Genomic DNA, 19,433 nt, shown 5'->3' on the forward strand with positions numbered 1-19,433 from the left:
GAAAAGAGTACTTTCAGTATATCTTTGTCAAATAAAAATGCAGAATGAGGACAATGGACGTAAAACCATTTACAAATTCCCAAAGAACAATGATTTAAATATATATATATATATATAAATAAATATATATTATTTTCTCCTAATAGGCAAGGTCATCAAAGGATACTCTAATATACATAAAGCAATTCTCCTCTGCCTCATTTTTGAGATAGTTTCCTTTTAAAAATACAGCGTCTGGTGCTTTTCTGCTAATAAAAGTCAGACTTATCAGCTTATAAGAGAAGTCCAAATGGTACATCCAATTCTACATTTATATTTACATGTTGTCTGCTGTTATGTTTAGTTATATGAACTGCATGTCATTTGTGCCATTGTTTGAAAGGTAATTTGATTGTTCAGAAATTGTAATATTACTTTGAGACTCTACTTGCTGTGAGAAGAAAAAAAAAAATGTAACAAGCACCATCTGTAATTCTTAGAGGGTCTCATTCTGAAGCTACAGAAGCACATTGGGAACAATCACTAGAAAGCTCTGGTGCTAAGAGACAGACTGTGAGTCTACACAAGCCCACTCATGACCTTGGCATCATTTTCCATATACAGGGGAATGATGGCAAAGCCAATCTAATTTATTTTTTTCTCTAACTTGATGGAGACAAAGCTGGTGGGCTTTGTTTATAGTTGGCTTGGTCAACTATATATATATATATATATATATATATATAACAGTATACTGTTACTGTTATAAGAGATGGTAATTTCAGTGTTTCTGCATCAGCACTGAATAGGTAGCATCACCTTGTATCACCTTTTGTAGCAGAACAAATTCCATAATAATGTATTTTTTTCTTCTTTTAATTCAGGTGTTCCCTTTTCTTTTCTTATGCCTTCTCGGCTGTGTGCAGTGTGCCATTTCTCAACCACCCATGGTTATTTCTGTGCTAGTTCTAGTCAGACAACTGCATATAAAGTTTTGAGAGTTTATATACCTCAAATAATTTTCCAATATTTGTATTGGAAACAGGTACAGCAATTGTTTTTATTGCTATGTATAATGGTTGATGTATACATATTGGTGTACTGTGAAATGAGTCACAATTATGTCTCAATGTAGAGTTTTAACCAGGTAATTGTTAAAATTGGAAATTCTGCAGTACAGGCTACCTGCTTCAGCATTACATAAACATTTTATTACTGTATATGTGTTGAGAATGTGCTCATAGAGGTTTTAGTTGACTTTAATTACTTTAGATAATTAAATAAACTGATTCACACTAAGCTTATTAAATATGCTGCCTTATTGCAGAAGAATTTTACACTTCTCAGATGTTCCTTATCCACCAATAAATAGTTAAGCTCTAATGAAATGCAGACCATTAAAAGACCTCCTTACTGTATCTACCTGCCTTTCAGTTTCTCTGGAAAGGAAGTGCAGTTCTGCTGGACTTCCTGTCAGTATACACATGCACACATACCTCCATATACTCAATCGCTTATGATAGTTTCCTCTGTCAGTGTATTCCTACTTCAAGCTAACAGAATTCAGGTGTTCATCTGACTGGTGTCCTTGTTATATTTTCAGACTCCAGGGAATGAACATGTAGTTCTCTGGGATACAATTACAACTGAGAATTTCTTTATTTTAAATAATATATGCCTTTTCTATTTCCAAAATCTCCCTCTTCCAGTTAGCAGAATGTATTACTTAAATCTCAGTGCCAAGCAATACATTGAGGAAAACATGTTCTTTGCTATGAAACTTGCATTTCTGGACACACAAACAATACAGAATGAATAAGAAACACATCAGGGATCTTCTTCTACATCCTGTTGATGTCCAAAGAGATACTTTTGTGGCCTTTACGCAGCTTCTGGATGATCAAAAAACTTGTATTCAAAAGATGATATAAGCCTACAACTCTTTCAGTTTGACAGGATCATGAGGGAGGAATGCTACGCACAAGGATAGCAATGAAGAAAGGTGAAGTTACTCAATACAACAAAGGAAGGGAGTTCTTATCCAAAAATAAAAGCTTTGTGAGAGAAGACACAAAACAAACTAAACCACCACAGATCATACAGGAAAAGAAAACAAGTGGTTAAGCAGAAAGAGTCTTGGACAAAGAGAAAAATCAAAATCAGAGAGCAAGCAGTCTGATTCATTTAGTGCCTTAATTTATTGGCATGCTATCTTGACTTAATTTTCTCTCACTACTTGTCTGAGAATTGAATGAGTGTTTACATTTTTACATCCTCAGAAAGCATATAGAGTGCCTGTTACTTGACTGACCATATTTCACATTATAAAAGCAGAAATGAGAACAGGAAGGTCCTTGTACAGTCTCCTCTGGTCTTGAACTCTTCATGCTGACAAAACTTTTTTCAGCTTCTGAAGAAACTGTCCCTGAATGAGGACTACTAGAAAACTCTCACTGTACAGACCTGCTTGAACATCACACAGCCTTACAGTGAGTCTGGGAAAATGGTATTTGTTGGGCCTTTCTAAATAATTTCTTCGTAATACATGCACTCTTCACAGCATATTTCTGTTTGAGCACTACATTCTGAAAAAAATGCCACATTAGGATATTAATTCAATTAGTGTCATACTTACTAACTTTACTTGCAATTATAGAGAAATTGTATTGTGCTGTGCTTTCTCTGTCCAGTAATTCATTAGTAGCAATGGTTCCTTCAGTAGCATCTATTGTAAAGTAGCTGTCCACATCATTCTTCCAATCGATGAAGTATCTGTATATGAAAAATGTTAAACAAAGTAGATGCAAATGTGCAATGATTACACTTTTATCATAACAGCAGTCTAGCTGGCTGAAGTTTTGTTATTTTTCTCTTCCCAGCTATTACCATTCTTGCAGGAAGAAGACAGTAAACAATTATTTGTTTATTTTATTATTTTTTTTTTGCAGAGTTAGAATGCTCAAGGGAAAAATGGGATATAATAAAAGATTTAGTACTTCTTATGTTCAGATTATTTGAAAACAGACTCCTGAGAAGTTGACTTCATCACTTATGTCTGTCACTTTGGAAAATACTAGAGAGGTTTACAGGGAAAAAAAAAAGATGTAAAACAGTGCATGCTTAGTGATGAATAGTGAGTCAGATCTGATCTCTTTACATCCATTTGTTGCTGTGATAGCCTCGATGGGCTTGCAGAGAGGTGTCCTAGTGGATGTGTGCAGGCTGTTAGTACAGTCTACTCAGAGGTCCCTCACCTAAGGGATGTTGGAAGAATTACAGTATGGAAGGTAGAGAACACTATGCTTATTCCCCCCCACATATAAAGGTGCAAAGGCTCTTTGCCTTTTGGAAGAATAAACAGATCTTTCATTGGGGCTGTGAGGAACAGGGCAGTATTATTGCTTCCTTATTCTCCTTAGGACTTTTTGTCAAGTAAATACAAACATAGAACAGGTTCAAAACTCAAAATTTACACAGATTTGTTATTTTTCCCTGGCAAGGACTTAATAGAAAGAAGAGATGTGCTTGTAAATGTAGCCACTTAAAAGCAATCTGATAATTATTCCAAAACCATTTCCATTAAATGCTAATTAATTTGAAAGTCTATTTTCACATTTGATGCCACTGTTTGTAGTCATAACAGAATAATTTTTCTGATGCAGTGCCGCCAGCAACTAATTTCCTTTTCATTGCTAGTCTCTTCATACCTAGATGATGTTTCATAAAAACTAGGCAGGATGAAAGAGACAAACACATTTTTGAGCAGTAGGCAACAAGAAAAAAATGACACTCAACAGTAGCTACATTTAGAAGATCATAAAGGCCAGAGGACCATGTCTATGACACCTTGTTGCATGTAGACCCATGAGAACAAGGGTAAAATACAGTATTTCCTTCTCTGATTAGTATGATTTACAGAAAGAATGTATAGGGAATGTAATGATAAATACAATGTTCACTGCTGTAGAAGGAAGCAACATTAGAAAGGTATATATGGCATATTCCCTTAGATTAGGACTCATAAATGCTAACAGTTCAAGAAGACTTAAATAGTAGAAAAAAAATCGTAAAAAAAAAAATTAAAAATCACAAGTAAGGTACTATGGTCCTTTTGAGACATTTTGTTTAAAGAAAATCACAAGATGCTATCTATAGATAAAATAGTTTACTTCAGTTGACAGTCGTCATTACCAGTTCATTGCTTTATCCGAAAAAACTCAGAAATGTATCCTTTCACATAACTGAGAAGGCACATTTTCTTGAACATGATAATATTGCCTACCCATCTTTGTAATTTCAATTTCATTGTTCAATATTTAGTTGACATAAAAATTATTAAAATTAAATAAGCCATTTATTAGAATCATCATTAGACTGAGATACTTTTTCAGGAACAGTAAAATCACTATTTCATGCTTTTCATGTTTAATAGATTATAATTTCTTTTGAAATTAAATATGTAACCATGCACAAATAAGTGGGATCAAAGTATGAGAAAGTAACTTGGCTTATCTTCCCCCCATGGAAGATGAGCTTTATCTAAATACTCTACACACAACAGTACGAGTTGAGTTCAAGCACAAAGATTTGTAGAATCGGAATCTCATAACCTACCTGCAAGCATTCACACAGGTGGTTAACTTCATGAATAAGTCTAACCTCCCAACACGCCTACTTCTAAATGCAGTATCAATGGGATCAAAGTCCAAAATAAGCATTGCAAGACTAGCACTACTCTAATGGTAGTGTACCTCTTGGCTTCAATTGAAGTGGGATTAGTGGGAATGGAACAGTGTAATAGAAAGACTTTTTGGGCTTTTCTTCTAAATTCATGTCTTCATGTGCATTCATACTGTGGATATTATTGTGCCAGAATTTTTTTTTTTTTCTTCTCTCCACTTTGGTGATATGTTTAAAGACATACCTACCTTCTTTCTTTTTATGGTAAAGAAGGCACATATTGTAAAAATAGGGGTGGAACAGCCAGCCATTTCAGACTCTCTAATCATAAGAAGATATATATATAAAATCAGACTAGGGAGGGAAGGAAGGAGATAGGAGGAAGTACTGGAGATATATTGCCTAAAATACATATTCTTTGAAGAAAAACTGAAAAAAAAAAAAAAATCCCTTCTTCTTTTATTTATTGTTCATGTGAAGTACCCGTGAAAAAAAATCAGAGAAGATCCTCTCATAAACAGCTCTAACAGCTCTTCTGGACATAGAATTGCTCCCAAATACTTTAGTAAATCTGTAAGGCTTAACAAGAGTGAATGGAGCTTGACAGGCTGCTTTTCAAATGGGAATTTGGGGATCCCAAAGGGAGGTCATTCTGAGGGAAAGCCTTAAAAGAAATGTAGTTTCCTTTTACAGCCCAAAAGCATTCTTTCATACAGTCTGACACTCAGTGTGAGATTTTTCTGTAAGGAACACAGCAACACTTCTTTTTCTTCCTCAAGAAGACAGAGTTTGGGCCTCCAAAAGAGACAAAGAAAACAAATCAAAACAAAAAAAAAAAAAAGAGAGAGAGAGAAAAGAGTCTCCAGTCAGAAAAATCTGTAACTTTCCAGAGACAGACACAGGTATCTGGGACATTAGGACATAAAGTCTGACATTTCTTGTTAGACTGACACAAAGAGTACCACTGTTGAAACACTGCTATTAGGACAGCTGTCTAGATCTTCTAGTCATAGTCTAGCAGTTTGAAGGAACTGAGGCTGGTTTGTTTGACTGCTCAGAGTCCTTGTGAGACAGGTCATGGTTACTGCACTAATCCCAAGAGGCAGCTCCCTCCTTGAAAAGTTAGGGAGATAATGGCACAGCCTCACATGTTGACCTAGGACACAGCAGTAGTATCTTTCAGAAGCACCTGAACTGGCCTGCCTGGCAGATTTGAGTATGAGACATTGAAAGATAAGTTCAATTCATTGTAAGAGCAGAAACTTTGAACTTCACATCCCCCAGAATATACTTCTCAGCAGAGGACTGTGTTCAAGATTATATTATTGAATAGTGATTAAGTGTGGAAGGACATGTCTTGGCTAACATTGTTTCAGCCTTCCCAACAATAGCTATATTTGTACATCAAATAGGAGAGATGAGACAGAATAGAAATATCTGCTTAATAAAGCAATAGGAGAAAAGTTTGGAGGACTCTCACCCAGAGTATTCACATAGACACACACTGCCCTCTGAGGAGGTCCAATAACAACTTGCATTCATCCTGGTTAAATGGTGAGGTGGTGTGTGCTTCACAGGGTCTAAAGGAACACTCTCCAAAAAGAGGGCTTACCTCCTTTTAAAGGGGGGAGGACAATGGAGAAGGCTGTGTCTAAGCTAGCTGCAGCACATCAGAGTGCTTGATGAAAGTCTGTTGAACACAAGTGACAGCAGCTCACTCCTGTGAGGATAATAGGAACTCTGAGCCACCAAGCAGACAACCTCAGTTGCTTCAGACTGTTATACCATGAATAAAAGATCTGGACAGCTGTCCTGCTGCTGCTACAGAAATGCGCGACAACAGGTCACACCCAGGAGGGATGGGACGTGGCAGTATGCTAAGGAGTCTGTGGGGACCAGGACCTGGGGCATGTTCTCTGGTCCTAAAAATGAAGAAGGGAAGACTTTCCTGCTCAGCAGAGATGGCCTTGAGAACCATGGGGTCCAATTTCACCAGAATAGTGAATGTGAGAAGAGCTCTTGCAAAGATGCAGTCTACACCTTTTGTCACTGATTATATAGTAAGCAGGGAAGGGAAGCATGGGACATCTCAAGCATGACCTTTGAGGTGTCATTAAACTAAAGGCACTCAGACCAAACTTGCTTTTGCTGTGTATCACACATACAGAAAACATCTGAAGGAGTATTCAACTGGAACTGGCATGAAAAAGGAAAGGAACCATCCAACTCAGTGAACAATGACACATTTAACATTTAATTACTGGCTTTTCCTTTTAGTTTACTGTTCAACAAATAAGGAACTGCAATTTCAACCAGCTTTCTAAAAGAAGAAAAGAAAAAAAAGAAAACAAAAAAAGGAGGGAGACATTCCAATAACTTTTATTTTTGTCTCTTGGTTATCCTATGTCATCCATGGTGTTCATCAGTATGAATTGTCTTGTCTGTATTTCCATTCCTGTTGTGAAACTGTAGCTTAAGCATACCCAAGATAGTGAATCTAAGAAAACCCAAACCATGAATTTTCTATGTATGAAAACATACATAGAAAACTCTGGGTGAGAGTTTTCAAACTCCGAATGGTTTGGATGCTAACTCCAGTTTCAAAAGCATCTTATTACTACAGCTACAGCATGCCAAACCCAGGCATTGGAATGAAGCATTTTAGATGTTAGAAAATTCCTGTGAAATGTGAAGTGTCATTTCTGTGTCATTTCTAAGAGAAATTATGTGTTCAACTATGCTTTTTCCAAACCATATTTTTTTTTCCAACTTAAGTATGCACTTAATGCCTTTCCTTGTAACTGAATCATATTGGAAGGAGCAAAGATCTTTTCTTTCACTTTCTGACTGGTTGGGCTCTTTTTAATAATAATTTCCATGAGGTTGCTCTTCTCTTGGGTCACCAGTCCTTTCTGTTTCTCCTCCAGCTACTGCATCATTGCCCAGCCATGCTGGAAAGACCTTATTGCCAGTGGAAGAAAGAGGTGTTTGCAGATCTCAGATGGGCAACTCTGAGATTTCCTGTGGCTCCTTGCAGGCACCTGAGGCAGCAGGTCTTGATTTAGGGAAAACATCCAGGTAAGGGAAAGATGACTTTCTCATTCCAGACTTTTTCATTAGCCTTAAACTGGTTTGTGTAGTATTGCCCACCTGAGAGGTTTTTGTTTTGACCACTTTGAGAAAATTGCTGTTGAAAGTTCTGTTGCTGTGGAGCAAATCAGCAATATGTATGAAATGTTAATATGAACAAATAAGCTACTCTGGACTTATTAAGGAATAAAGGACTGAAAGAATTTACAGAAACATGGGCCTTTTTTGTTTAGTGGAGAAAGATCATGGGAATAAACTGGAACAATCACAACAAAAAGACAAAGTTAATGCTGATTTTCAAAGGAGAGAAGGATAACTGTCCTGGTAATTTCTCTCCGGTAAATGAAGGCTACATTTTGTGTCATATACAATAACAGATCTGTAGGCCTAGATCCTCAGATGTAACTAATAATGTAGCTTCATACATAATGGGTATTTCCTGTAAAATTCCTGATTTATTTTGTGACAGACAAATAACCTAGGTGATAGAGATGCTTTATAACAATATCTTAACTTGTAACAGAATTCATCTCACATTTTGCTGGTGTAAAGCACATTCCTTACTCTGATACCTAAAGAGTTAGAATACTGATTTTTGGGAGAGTAATGTTGCAAAGAAAGGTAAGGGATGACAATCTGCTGTAATGTGATAGGTCTCTATTTGTGCATGTGACCTTAGATTGTTTAAACAGAGCTATCTGTAATGTTAATTAAAATATTTAACTGTGGATAAATGAAATTCAGATTTCATGCCAACTTGGGACACTTAAATAACACCTATCATATTAGAAATACTATATGGGAACCTAAAAACATTAGAAAACTAAACAGAAGCTAGTAAGAATTGAGAGCAGTTAGGATTGGTTATTTATTTATTTATTTATTTATTTATTTATTTTAAATCTTCAATTAAATAGATGAAAGGAGCATGTTAAAAAAAAAAAAAAAAAAAAAAAAGGCAAAAAGGAGTGAGGAACCAGAAGAATGCAAATGAGACTTGAGGTGTGATTTGATTACCTGAAAGTCCAAAGGAATTTTCATCCTTAGTAGATTCATGTACTGTGGCTGAAAATTAATAGATCTCTGCATATAACTAGCTGTCAGGGAAATGGCAGCTCTACAACAGATTTTGGGCATCACATCGCCAGATAGATAACAACAAATCAGAGGGAGCTTATAGAAGATGAAGAGAAACTGTCTTGGGTCTAGGCAACCTGAATTATAAGGAAAGATTAAAAGAACTAAAATATGTTTAGCTTGGATAAGAGATGACAAAAGGAAGAAATGATAATGGTCTACAGATAGCTGAAGGGCTTAAACACCAAGAAAGGAAAGGTATTATCCTGTTCGGCACAGAGGAGTGGAAGGTTGAAATTAAGAAAGGAAAAATGTATGTTATGCAGCAAAATCTTTCTGGCAGTGATGTATATTATGCTGTATGAAAGAGATATGGTATGCGTTCTGTCACTTGGCACCACAAAGCTAAGCTGGGTAAAGTAATGGAGACTGTATATTAAGGGAAATTTCTAGAAAGTTGTACTGTATAATCCCATTAGTCCCTGTAATAATGAAGTCTGTGACACATAACAAGGAAAACTATCTTCATGCTAAAAATACTCAGTTACAAATCCGCTCTAAGGTGCAGTTCCAAATATTTCAAATATAAACATAAAAGTTTTTTAAGATTGCAGCTATTAGAAAGTATAGAAACAGAAAATCACTACAACAGTGAGAAACAAGACATTCAGAGCTCAAGTCAAGCCTGAAAAAAATTAAAATATTAAAGCATGTAATAAGTTGAAGTATACAAACAAGTTTGTGTCCTCCAAACTCCTGTCCTGTCACTGAAACTTCCTTGATGCAACTCCTAAATGAGTTATCATTGTATAAATATAAAAACATCACATCACCATATGTCCATACACATTTGAAACACTAAGTCAGTTCTTTATTGTCCTGCTGACCTTTGCTCTTCTCAAATGTAAATGCTGACCTCTTCAGCTCCTGACAGCTGATCACTGGAAGCATCTGTCTTTACAGTCATAACTGAGGAGTGATTGCTATAATTTTGCTAAAGGTACAATCCAGCATTTTTAAAGCTCTATACTATGCATACTTAGAGAAGCCATAAAGTTAAAAAATATTTAAAGGTAACAAAATATTTAATTCTCTTGTGCTAAATGATAGTCATCTGAGTTATCTGTTTTTAGGGCTGAATAGGAGAGTTAGATTTTCCAAGTGTTCAGGGCAGCAGCACTGAATCAATCAATACTAAGTTACTTTATATTCTTTTCATGCTGTCATTTGATTTAAAGCTTACCCTTGATTCTGAGCCTTGTGGTTTTCTATTAACTTAAAAATGCTGTCTCACGAAGTTTTACAAGTGCCGTAATGGTAAATATCCTCTTTTTCTCTTCTCTGCAACGTGAGAATATAAAATAAGATGTAATGCCACTACTTTCCTAACAGTAGTGGACAACAGTCTTTGCATATCATTCATGTTGTCCTGTGTTAATACAACCATAAGGTTGTTCTCATATATTTTCAAGTGTCCTTTACAAGGTACAATCCATCAACTGTGGTGCTTTATCCATACAAAGTACTATATATATATAAATTAGATATATTTAATAAAATAAAAATACATGTTATTAGCTTAAACTCTGTTAATATTAACAAGATTTAAAAAAAAAAAAGCTTAATATAATGAAAATATATAGGACCTCTGGTGAAGAAACTGCAGTCTTAATAGTCTGGTTTTAATTTTGTTATTTTGTTTAGAGGAAGTAAATCCAGTCAAATTTATTACTGTGACAAAAACAAAACAAAACAAAACAAACAAACAAACAAACAAACAAAAACTATCATCTAATATATTCATAGTCAGTAAGAGTTATTAGAAAAGCCTAATGTTAATAACAACAAAATAAATCTGAAATCCTGCTGTAAACTTTTCCTGTCATTAACCAAAAAAATGTAAAGGACATGATAATGTTCCAAAGTGGTAGATGCTGTTCTGCAAGGTTGCCTTTTTTGTTTATTTGTTTAAATAATTTATTAAGCCATCTCCATTAATGGGAGCAGAAGCTCTCTCTACCTCTGCTGAACAATGCTTCAGGCATTAGCATTCTTCAGAATTCTGCTAAGGCATTAGAGGTCAATCCAAAGGAAGCACTGACTGCTGTACTATCAGGTCTTACCCTTTGGGCAGTCTCCCAGGTACTGGCCAGATCCCAGAAGAAAGAACCACAGACATGCATAGATACCCCACATCAGACCATCAGGAATTTGTACAGCCTGGGAGAAGGAGCAAATCCTTCTTGTCAGATCATCCCATTCCCATCATCTTTATGTCTTTTAATTTGCAGGAGATCTTCCACACAAAAAATAACAGTTTGAGTCTTCTGCATACTGCATGGTTGGGTTCACAGTCCTTCATATGTAGATGTATATATCTCTGTGTTTTTAAATCAGGATGAAGGATTAGTGATTTTAGCAGTCACGTTTTACCTTGTATGGAATGAGTAATACCTGTGCAAACAAAATTATATTTTGCTCCTTTGGAGAAAATGGACCATTGTGCAGAATTAATTGACAGGGAAGCAGTGGCTGCAGACACACATACTCTAATGATGGGCCAGAATCTAGCAAGAGAACCTCTTAAACTTTTCATGAGTCTTATAAATCTTGCATAAGGATTTTCGTAAAACACGCTAGACAATATAGGAAATAAAATATGCTGCAGCAGAATTATCAGCCCTTCCAGACTGTCAGTTCTGCCTGTTGACAAATTCCAGGGCTTTCTCCCCCTTGTCTATTTAAAGATTTTGTTCACATGCTTATCAGACCGTGCAGTCAGCTCCATCTTCTGCTTTGCATTTCTCATTATGAGCTGAGTATCTTATCAAAAGCCATTGTCAGTTCAGGAAATGCATTGTTTTTATTCAGTTTTAACATCAATTTTGCTGCCTCATTGAGCAGGCAGAACTGCAGGATAGCCCAGCAGAGGGGGAGCTTTGTCCTGCAATTTACTTAAGCCTCAGCTGTTTGGAGGAGGAGGGACATGGCAGGAACATGGAGCAGCAGGAGGCACATTGGGTTTAACCTCTTCACTCCAGGCTGAATGGTTAATACTGCTGAAGTGGGAAAGCAGGACAGCACTTTTGCTACTGGCACCACAAATTATAGGTTCTGAGCACCATTTCGCCCTGACTTTGAGAGGTGCAGGTTTGTTCCATGTGGTGCTGCCCCCCATCTGTGCTCTGCTGCTCTGCCACCCAGGGGCTGGAAGGGGCTTCTCACACCTGGTGCTGTGTTTGGTGGGGAAAGGGCATGCTGGGGCAGGCATCTGGATGCATCTCTGAACCTCTATCGACGGGCAGAGGGAATATAGAAAGATGGGGAGCAAACAAGGCTAAAAGGTCCCCCTTGCCCCAAAACCCTAAAAAAGCTTTTTTTTTTAGTTTTACTGCCTAAATTGATGCATTATAATAAATCTTTAGATTTAATATTTCCATAAATGATGACAGCATTTCTTTTCTGTTTGCCCATATTGAACTTCTGTATTGTATTTAAACTATATTTGCTCTTTTCACATCCAGCTATCTGAAATGATCCTATGCCATTATTTGCCACACTGTCTTTTCCAGCTTAGAAAAGATGGAAGCATCTGAGATCTGTCTGCATCTACAGTCAGGATGTGACTGACTGAACACACATAGATCCCAAAATGTGCATCTCAGAAAGAAAACTGTGTTTAAACTTAATGAGCCTGAAAGGAAATAAATGACCAAACACATAAAAACTCATGCTCAAACGCAATACGTATTTAATCATAACAATAATCTTGAGCATTATAGGACGGGAAAATAGAGTTAATATTTACAAACAGAGCTAAAGGAGAAATTCAGATTGACAGGACTTGGAACCTGCCTACATTTCAGTAGTTAAAATAGCTATTGTTTTGGAAAGAGGTGTCAGATCAGTAATTACAAATGCTGGCAATCTTCATTTTGTATTAGGAATAAGGTTTAAGGTTTGACTTTGTGTAAAACTGTTCAGGATAACCAGCCAACACTCTTCCCTGGAGCGTTTAAGTTTTTCTTAGGTCTTGGTGTGAGGCCTGACTCTTCATAATTTTGTCAGTGTCAAGCCATGAGAAGTTCATAGCTTCAGGTGACATGGCTGCAACCATTAAACCTCTGTTTTAATTTGACAATTGCTTTTTAGAATGCTTGATAAATCTATTGCTGGGGAAATTTGGAGTAAGAGCTGTGGATCAAAATTAGGAAGACTGTTATTTGAGCTGAAGTAGCTGGACAGTGTGTACTGCTGGGATGTGAACTAGCTTTGTAAAATCACATCACCAGGTGGTACAAGTGAAGAAAATCTGTGAAGAAAATCAGAGTTATTATGGTCATATTGTTCCTTTTCTCTCCCTCTGGCTTATTAGCTATTTTCAATTTATTAAAAAAGTTTTCCTGCCAAGTTACTTTTTTTCCTGCCTTGGAGATGAATGCACTTTTCTTTATTTTTGGCATTCAATTCCTTCTTAAACTGTTTAATCACTGAAAGCAGTAGTGGTTAAACATCTTGGAGCTACACATACTTTTAGTTCCAAACTCCTGACTGACATTCAGTAACTTAATGTAATTGCAACTGAAGATCACTTACTGTTCTTTGCAGGCATCAGTAAATTAGGAAATTACTAACTGGAGTTAGGAAATTACTAAAGGTTACTGGCCTTTCCCAGTTTTAAACCTTGTTTTCAGTTGCTTTTGACTTGCTGGACCTCAGAAATAAAATTTCAAGCTGCAACTACTTCCAGAAGTAGATCTATGAAAAAATGTTTGTACATTATGATAAAGAGTTTAAGATTCAGGAAGAAACCTATTAATGTCTTTACTTGACAAAGTATTGTACTGGGAAATCAGACTCTAACCATAAAAATTTCTGGACCACAGTGACCTAGTTCAGAAAATAAATAAGGTTTTTCCTTTGGAAGCTCATGCTGGGAATATAGTCTTGTCCCCTTGATAAGATTGACCTGTGGCTAGTACACTATTTATTTATTTTTTAATATCACAGCTTCATGACTCTAGACTTGGACAGGATAATGCACAGTCCCCACAGCTTTTCTGCTTTCAGTGGTTCTTGTTGTTTATAAGGCAAAGCTCCTGAGTCAAGCAGAGATCTGAAGGGCAGTGTTGTGGCACAGAATGTGAAACTCACTGTAATTGGAGTCATATCTGGGGCTCACATAAGGGGCAAAAATGCTTTCATGCTTTATGCCAGAGGATCAGCTCCTAGGAAACCTGACAACTTCAAAGGTGTTGGTGCGAAGTTGCTGAACTTCACACACAATGTTAGACAAAGTTCACTATTCTAGACAACAGTGCATATAACTCCATTTTTGTCATCCATTTGTACTTGTTATTTAGATTGCTGTCTCTAACATTAGTAAAGTATAGGTGCATGTACAAGTGGTTTTTAGAAAGCCTTAAAATCCTTTGCACCAGAAGTAATGAATTTTAAAACGTTTGTATATAAATATATATAATAAATGTATATAAATAACATACATTGCCATGAGTACTTCAGCACTTCTTTCTTTTTCTTTCTTTCTTTCTTTCTTTCTTTCTTTCTTTCTTTCTTTCTTTCTTTCTTTCTTTCTTTCTTTCTTTCTTTCTTTCTTTCTTTCTTTCTTTCTTTCTTTCCCTCTTTCTTTCTTTCTTTCCCTCTTTCTTTCTTTCTTTCTTTCCCTCTTTCTTTCCCTCTTTCTCTCTTTCCCTCTTTCTCTCTTTCTCTCTTTCTTTCTCTCTTTCTCTCTCTCTCTCTTTCTCTCTCTCTCTCTCTCTCTTTCTTTCTTTCTTTCTTTTTTACTTCTAGACAGCTTGTAACCATCATAAACAAGAGGAGTCTGAGAGGAACATGAGATCGTTGTTCCTTTCAGAAGTATGTTGGGATTGTTGATGGCTACAAAGTGCATGGGAGTTCATCTTAACATTTGTGCAGAGCATTTCTTGCGGCACTATGGAAAAAATAGGAATGGACAACATATCTCTCTTGAGATACATAAACTCCAAATTTAACACCATTTGAAAATCACGTGCAGTGGGGTAATGTTCTGAAAGAGCTTCAAACCCTTACAAACAAGTGTTGAATACCTGCAGCCCCTTTTCTCCTTGTTTAATTTCCTGTTTTTTAATTACTGTACACTCTGTGCCCTTTCATTTCAACATCTCTAATAAATACCATTCCATGAAACAAATTTTAAATATTCCTGACCTCTCCTTATAGCTGTATTCCACTTACAGGAGGAAAGAGAAAAGGAATATAAACCTCAATGTTTTTAATGGCTTCCAGCTAAATACTTTCCTTTTACTAACAGCTGAATCCAGCCTTCACTCTTAGCTATTACCTCCCTCTTCCTCATATGTCTAAACCATATGTCCAAACAATTCTATAATTCTATATCTAGCATAACAGAGCTAAAGTTTTTGTCTGGTGACATGGATTAAGTTGCTGTGACTAATGCTTTCACCTGAGCTGTTCTAGCCTGCTTTGTTGCCCAGAATTTTGCCTTCTATTGCATACAGTGCAGATTGGTCTTTTATCCCAGTCCCTATTGTTTGGCAGGTTGTTGGTTTTGTTGTCCTTATTTTAATGGGCATTTTAATGGCAAAACTGCTGTGGGAAAACATTTCAGAGGAAATGAATTAATTAGTAGAGAAATTGTTCCACACAGAAAATGTGTGAGCTGTTGCCTCAGAGAACATTACTTGCTTTTTCATGTCTGCTGAGAGGGCATATTTACTTAGAAGATGTTCATACTCCTACTTTAAAACATGATAAAAATGATGGAGCCATTCTTTACATCTGTGAGGCAATCTACTTTTTAAACAGCTGAAAGCATAATTGCTCAAGATACATTTAAAAGTTGTAATCACATGCAAGGCTTTTGAACAAATTTATGCTTTTCTAACTTCTGGTCACTGACTTCAGTTAGAGGATATAAAGCTCGTGGAATATTGATCGCTAACACATCAGTAACTAATAATTGCATATAATTACTTTTATTTATTTTTTTTATTCAGCATTTAAATACAGGTAGGTTTTCAAAGGGCATAAGAGCATGATTTAATGTGTTAAATTAGCAAAAGGATTATCACTGAATTCAAACATCAGGAGATCAGGCTGACTATGGAGAATCAAATCTATGCTCAGATAAATGAGAGCTAAGGAAGAGATTTCATGAGTGAACTATGAAAATTTACAGAAATAAGTGATTTTACAAAGCTGCAATAGAGAGCTGCATTGAGAGGTTTGCAGATTAATCTTAGCAGCATGTCAGCTGGCTTACTGGAACAAATCCCTGTCCTTAAAGCATAGCACCTTCCTTCAAAGTCCATTGAATTCAATGTATGGCTAACATTTGGGTAGGAATAGGTACCTCTAAGAAGTCTGTAATATCTAACACAGTTAATGGTTTTCACTCATGAACCAGAAGAATCAATTCTTAAAAAGTAACCCTGGGAGCACTTCTGTAGTTTGTCAGTGCTCATGGTCATCAAGTAGAGCATTGAGCCTGAAATGCATGAGTGTTTTATAGTATTCCTGGTCTTATGATGAGAATTTGAATGATTTTAGGGTTAAAAAAGGTAGTCATGGACACCTCCAAATGGCTTAGGATTTGGTATTAATGAGATCTATGTATGGAGAAACCACCTTGTAGTTGCAGATGTATACTCAGTAGACAAAGTGCTCCTAGCAGGACTTGTAAGATAAAAAACTTCCACTGAGGAGTGGTTAAATTATTCTGCTGTTATATGAAAAAAATACAATATGATTAAAGGGCTTGCTATTTGATTGCAAAAGACAATATAGTTTTCAGCAGAATAATGTCTTCAGGGGAGCTATTTTCATAGTTTAACACCAGGGAAAAAGGCTCCCACTGAAGTCTTTGTTGGTGAATGTTTTAATCCTTTGTCAAGGCAGGAATGTGTCACAGCTCCATGACCAAATACTCTTCTGTATTAGAAAATTATGAAGGATGTATTTTTTAAAAAAAGTGAAGCAAACAACATTAGTAAGATTTAGGCAACAATTAACTAGGAGCTAGACACCCACTCTCACTTGTTAAATTTTTGCACGACACAACATGTCAGTTAACATACTTATTGTACATTTTGAGAATGTAAATACTGAGTCAACATATGCATAGTTAATAAACATGGATTATGTTAAAAAGTCAAAATTACGTTTGTAATCAATTTATTTGGAATACATACTTTGAATGCTTATATGTATGAATGTACATGCGCTTGGTAGACATGAGTGACATTTCATTGTTTTATCATAGTCCCATTTGATAAACATTAACATTTAAAGATCGATTACTTCTATTATGTCTGTAATATTGCTCTTTTCAGTCTGGGACTAAAAATATTTCCTGAAGTCAGGTAAATTCAGCATGGATTGGTACTGGAAATATGTGTAATGACTTCCTACATAGTACACCATATTTGCACAGGAGCTTCTTTATTGGTACATAACTCCGGTTCACTTTACAGTTTCTAATGTGGCTGGAAATATGTCAGCAAAGTCAATATGTTACATATTCATAACAGCCTCTACCTTTTATTTCAGGAAAATAAGCTATATCAGTAAATGGGGACGGCAGGAGTTTACTTGTGCTGAAGTCTGCTGAACACAGCCATGTTCACCAGTAATCACCTCCTCAGCACCTTAGCCAAGAAAGATATAGTACTTATTTATTAAAACATTTGTTCTTTGCCAGAAGTGAAAACTGAGTGGTTCTTGTGAAAGGGGAAGCACTCACTGTCACCTGTCAAGGCAACATAGACATAGTACAGACAACCTCCTTTTTCACTACTGTATGTCAGAGCTGCTTTTTTGGAAGTCCCAGACATCAGACAAAATAATCTTTTACTTCCTTAGTCACAGGACACAATCTCTGAAGCCATGTTGCTGCATGGTAATGTGTATGATCTTCTGTATGATGACAAGCTGCCAGCATATAATGCATTTTTCCAGATAAACCGCCTAAACTAGCATTTCTTTTCAATATTTTTCAGCAGCAGTTACCTCTTACAGCAACAGACTTGGAACAATTTGCATCTTCTTACTAAGCTCTTTGCCACATAGTCCATGTCAGCAGCAGTTTGGATTGCCTGAAAGTTATTGAAGGAGAAAAAGCTTTCTTACCTAACTGAACTGCTGCCAGCATCGAGGTCTTGTGCTGTCACTGCTCCGATAATGGTCCCCACAGGAGTATCCTCATAAACCTCCATCGTGTACATAGGCTTGCTGAAAACTGGAGGTTCATCCATGTCCAACACATTTATCTTCACAGTAGCGGTGTCTTTGAATGGACCCACTGAGTGAAATCGATGGTCAAGATGAAGATTGGAGGCCTCAACTTTGAAGGTGTATGCTTTTTTTGTTTCAAAGTCTAATGGCTGTGAAAAGAACAAAAGCTAAATATAAGATTCGACTAAAAATTAAACATTGCAAAATCACTTTGGTAGAATTAATCTGACATAGTTTAAGATGTCTTCAATTAAACTTCCGCTCCTGAGCTAATCATCTAACATGGTTTTGCAGTCACTGGAGAGGAATGGACAATTTTAATAAACCTCAAGCTAAGGTGGTTTCTGAAATAGGCCAGGTGAATCATGTCCAGGAAATAACTGTTTCTCTGCATTAAAAAATTCAGGATGATTGACATGGATGTGAACAGTTACACTGTAGATGTCTGAAACTGACTACCGTTCATCTCTTGCAAATTAGCTCTGTCACAACTCCCATGCACAGCCAATCAGCCATCTCCGGCTGGTCTAGGTCATTAAACAGAAGGTTTGCACTGCTTTTAGCAAGGTAAGCTTTCAGAGAAATATGACAATGATAGAAAGGAGCCCAAATGAAAACTCTGATATATACTGATGGGTCAAACGAAATTTAGGTATGGCTTGCAATGTGAATTCAAACCTGATCTGGTTTTCCTAATAAATAGTTATCTTGAGTGAACTGCTATCCACTAGATATATTTGAGCAGTACATATGTAGAAAACGCCGACTTTGACTTAGCCTTCTGATCCTAGGTGTAATTTGTAACATTTTGAAAGTATCATAACAGCATTTGTACCTTTCTGATTTCTGATGGAAATTTCTGCAATCAGATAATTTTCACGTGGGTTTGTGTCAATGTACATCAATTTAGTAACTTTGGTTTTAGAAAAGTAATAATCTCGAAACCATAATGAAGTCATATTTAGTTGAAAAGACACAGAAGCTTTATTTTCTGTCTAAAAAAAAGATTTTGCTGCGTTGTGGTTTTCACGGTTTTAATTTTAGTGAGGGATCCTTTCGTGATGTCTGGGCAATACTGCCACCTAGCGGCTCCTCTCTATAATTGTCGAGTTAGAAATTTTCAGGCGGGAAGGATATGCTATCTGGAAAAGAGAGCAGGATCACCAGTGTAGGAACAAGAATATGTTAATGTCTGTCATTTTTTTCTCCCCCAGCCATCATTACCACAGTGTTTCCAGTCATTTGTCACAGCTAGTACAGATTTAAGCTATGCTATTTTCTGTCCTTATCACAGCAGGACATAATTGGCCAGATGCCTGGCTAGTGTGAGTTGAAGCAGTTCCATTAAAATC

General features: G+C 36.3%; 2 protein-coding genes across 12 annotated transcripts in view; one reads left to right on the forward strand and one right to left on the reverse strand.

Annotated features, from left to right (window-relative positions):
- LOC311431343 (uncharacterized protein) overlaps positions 1–19,433 on the forward strand; it is a 358,114-nt gene that overhangs the window by 309,174 nt on the left and 29,507 nt on the right. For 2 of the 5 annotated variants that reach the window (XM_084508757.1, XM_084508756.1), the window contains exon 6: positions 7,587–7,737. The gene's annotated coding sequence lies outside the window, so the exon portion shown is untranslated. Of the gene's footprint in view, positions 1–7,586; positions 7,738–14,637; positions 15,468–17,849; positions 17,902–19,433 lie in introns of those variants that run through there. The other 3 variants (XM_084508760.1, XM_084508758.1, XM_084508759.1) reach the window with 3 other exon arrangements.
- The window catches only part of CDH12 (cadherin 12), a 588,550-nt gene that overhangs the window by 19,853 nt on the left and 549,264 nt on the right, over positions 1–19,433 (reverse strand). For all 7 annotated transcript variants that reach the window (XM_084508734.1, XM_084508730.1, XM_084508731.1 and 4 more), the window contains 2 exons: positions 17,977–18,230; positions 2,615–2,751 (listed from right to left, as the gene is read on the reverse strand). In XM_084508734.1, the coding sequence (XP_084364860.1) occupies positions 2,615–2,751; positions 17,977–18,230 (391 nt within the window). The remainder of the gene's footprint in view (positions 1–2,614; positions 2,752–17,976; positions 18,231–19,433) is intronic.

This window comes from Aythya ferina (assembly GCF_964211825.1).
Source record: "Aythya ferina genome assembly, chromosome: 2".
NCBI classification, from domain to species: Eukaryota; Metazoa; Chordata; class Aves; order Anseriformes; family Anatidae; genus Aythya; species Aythya ferina.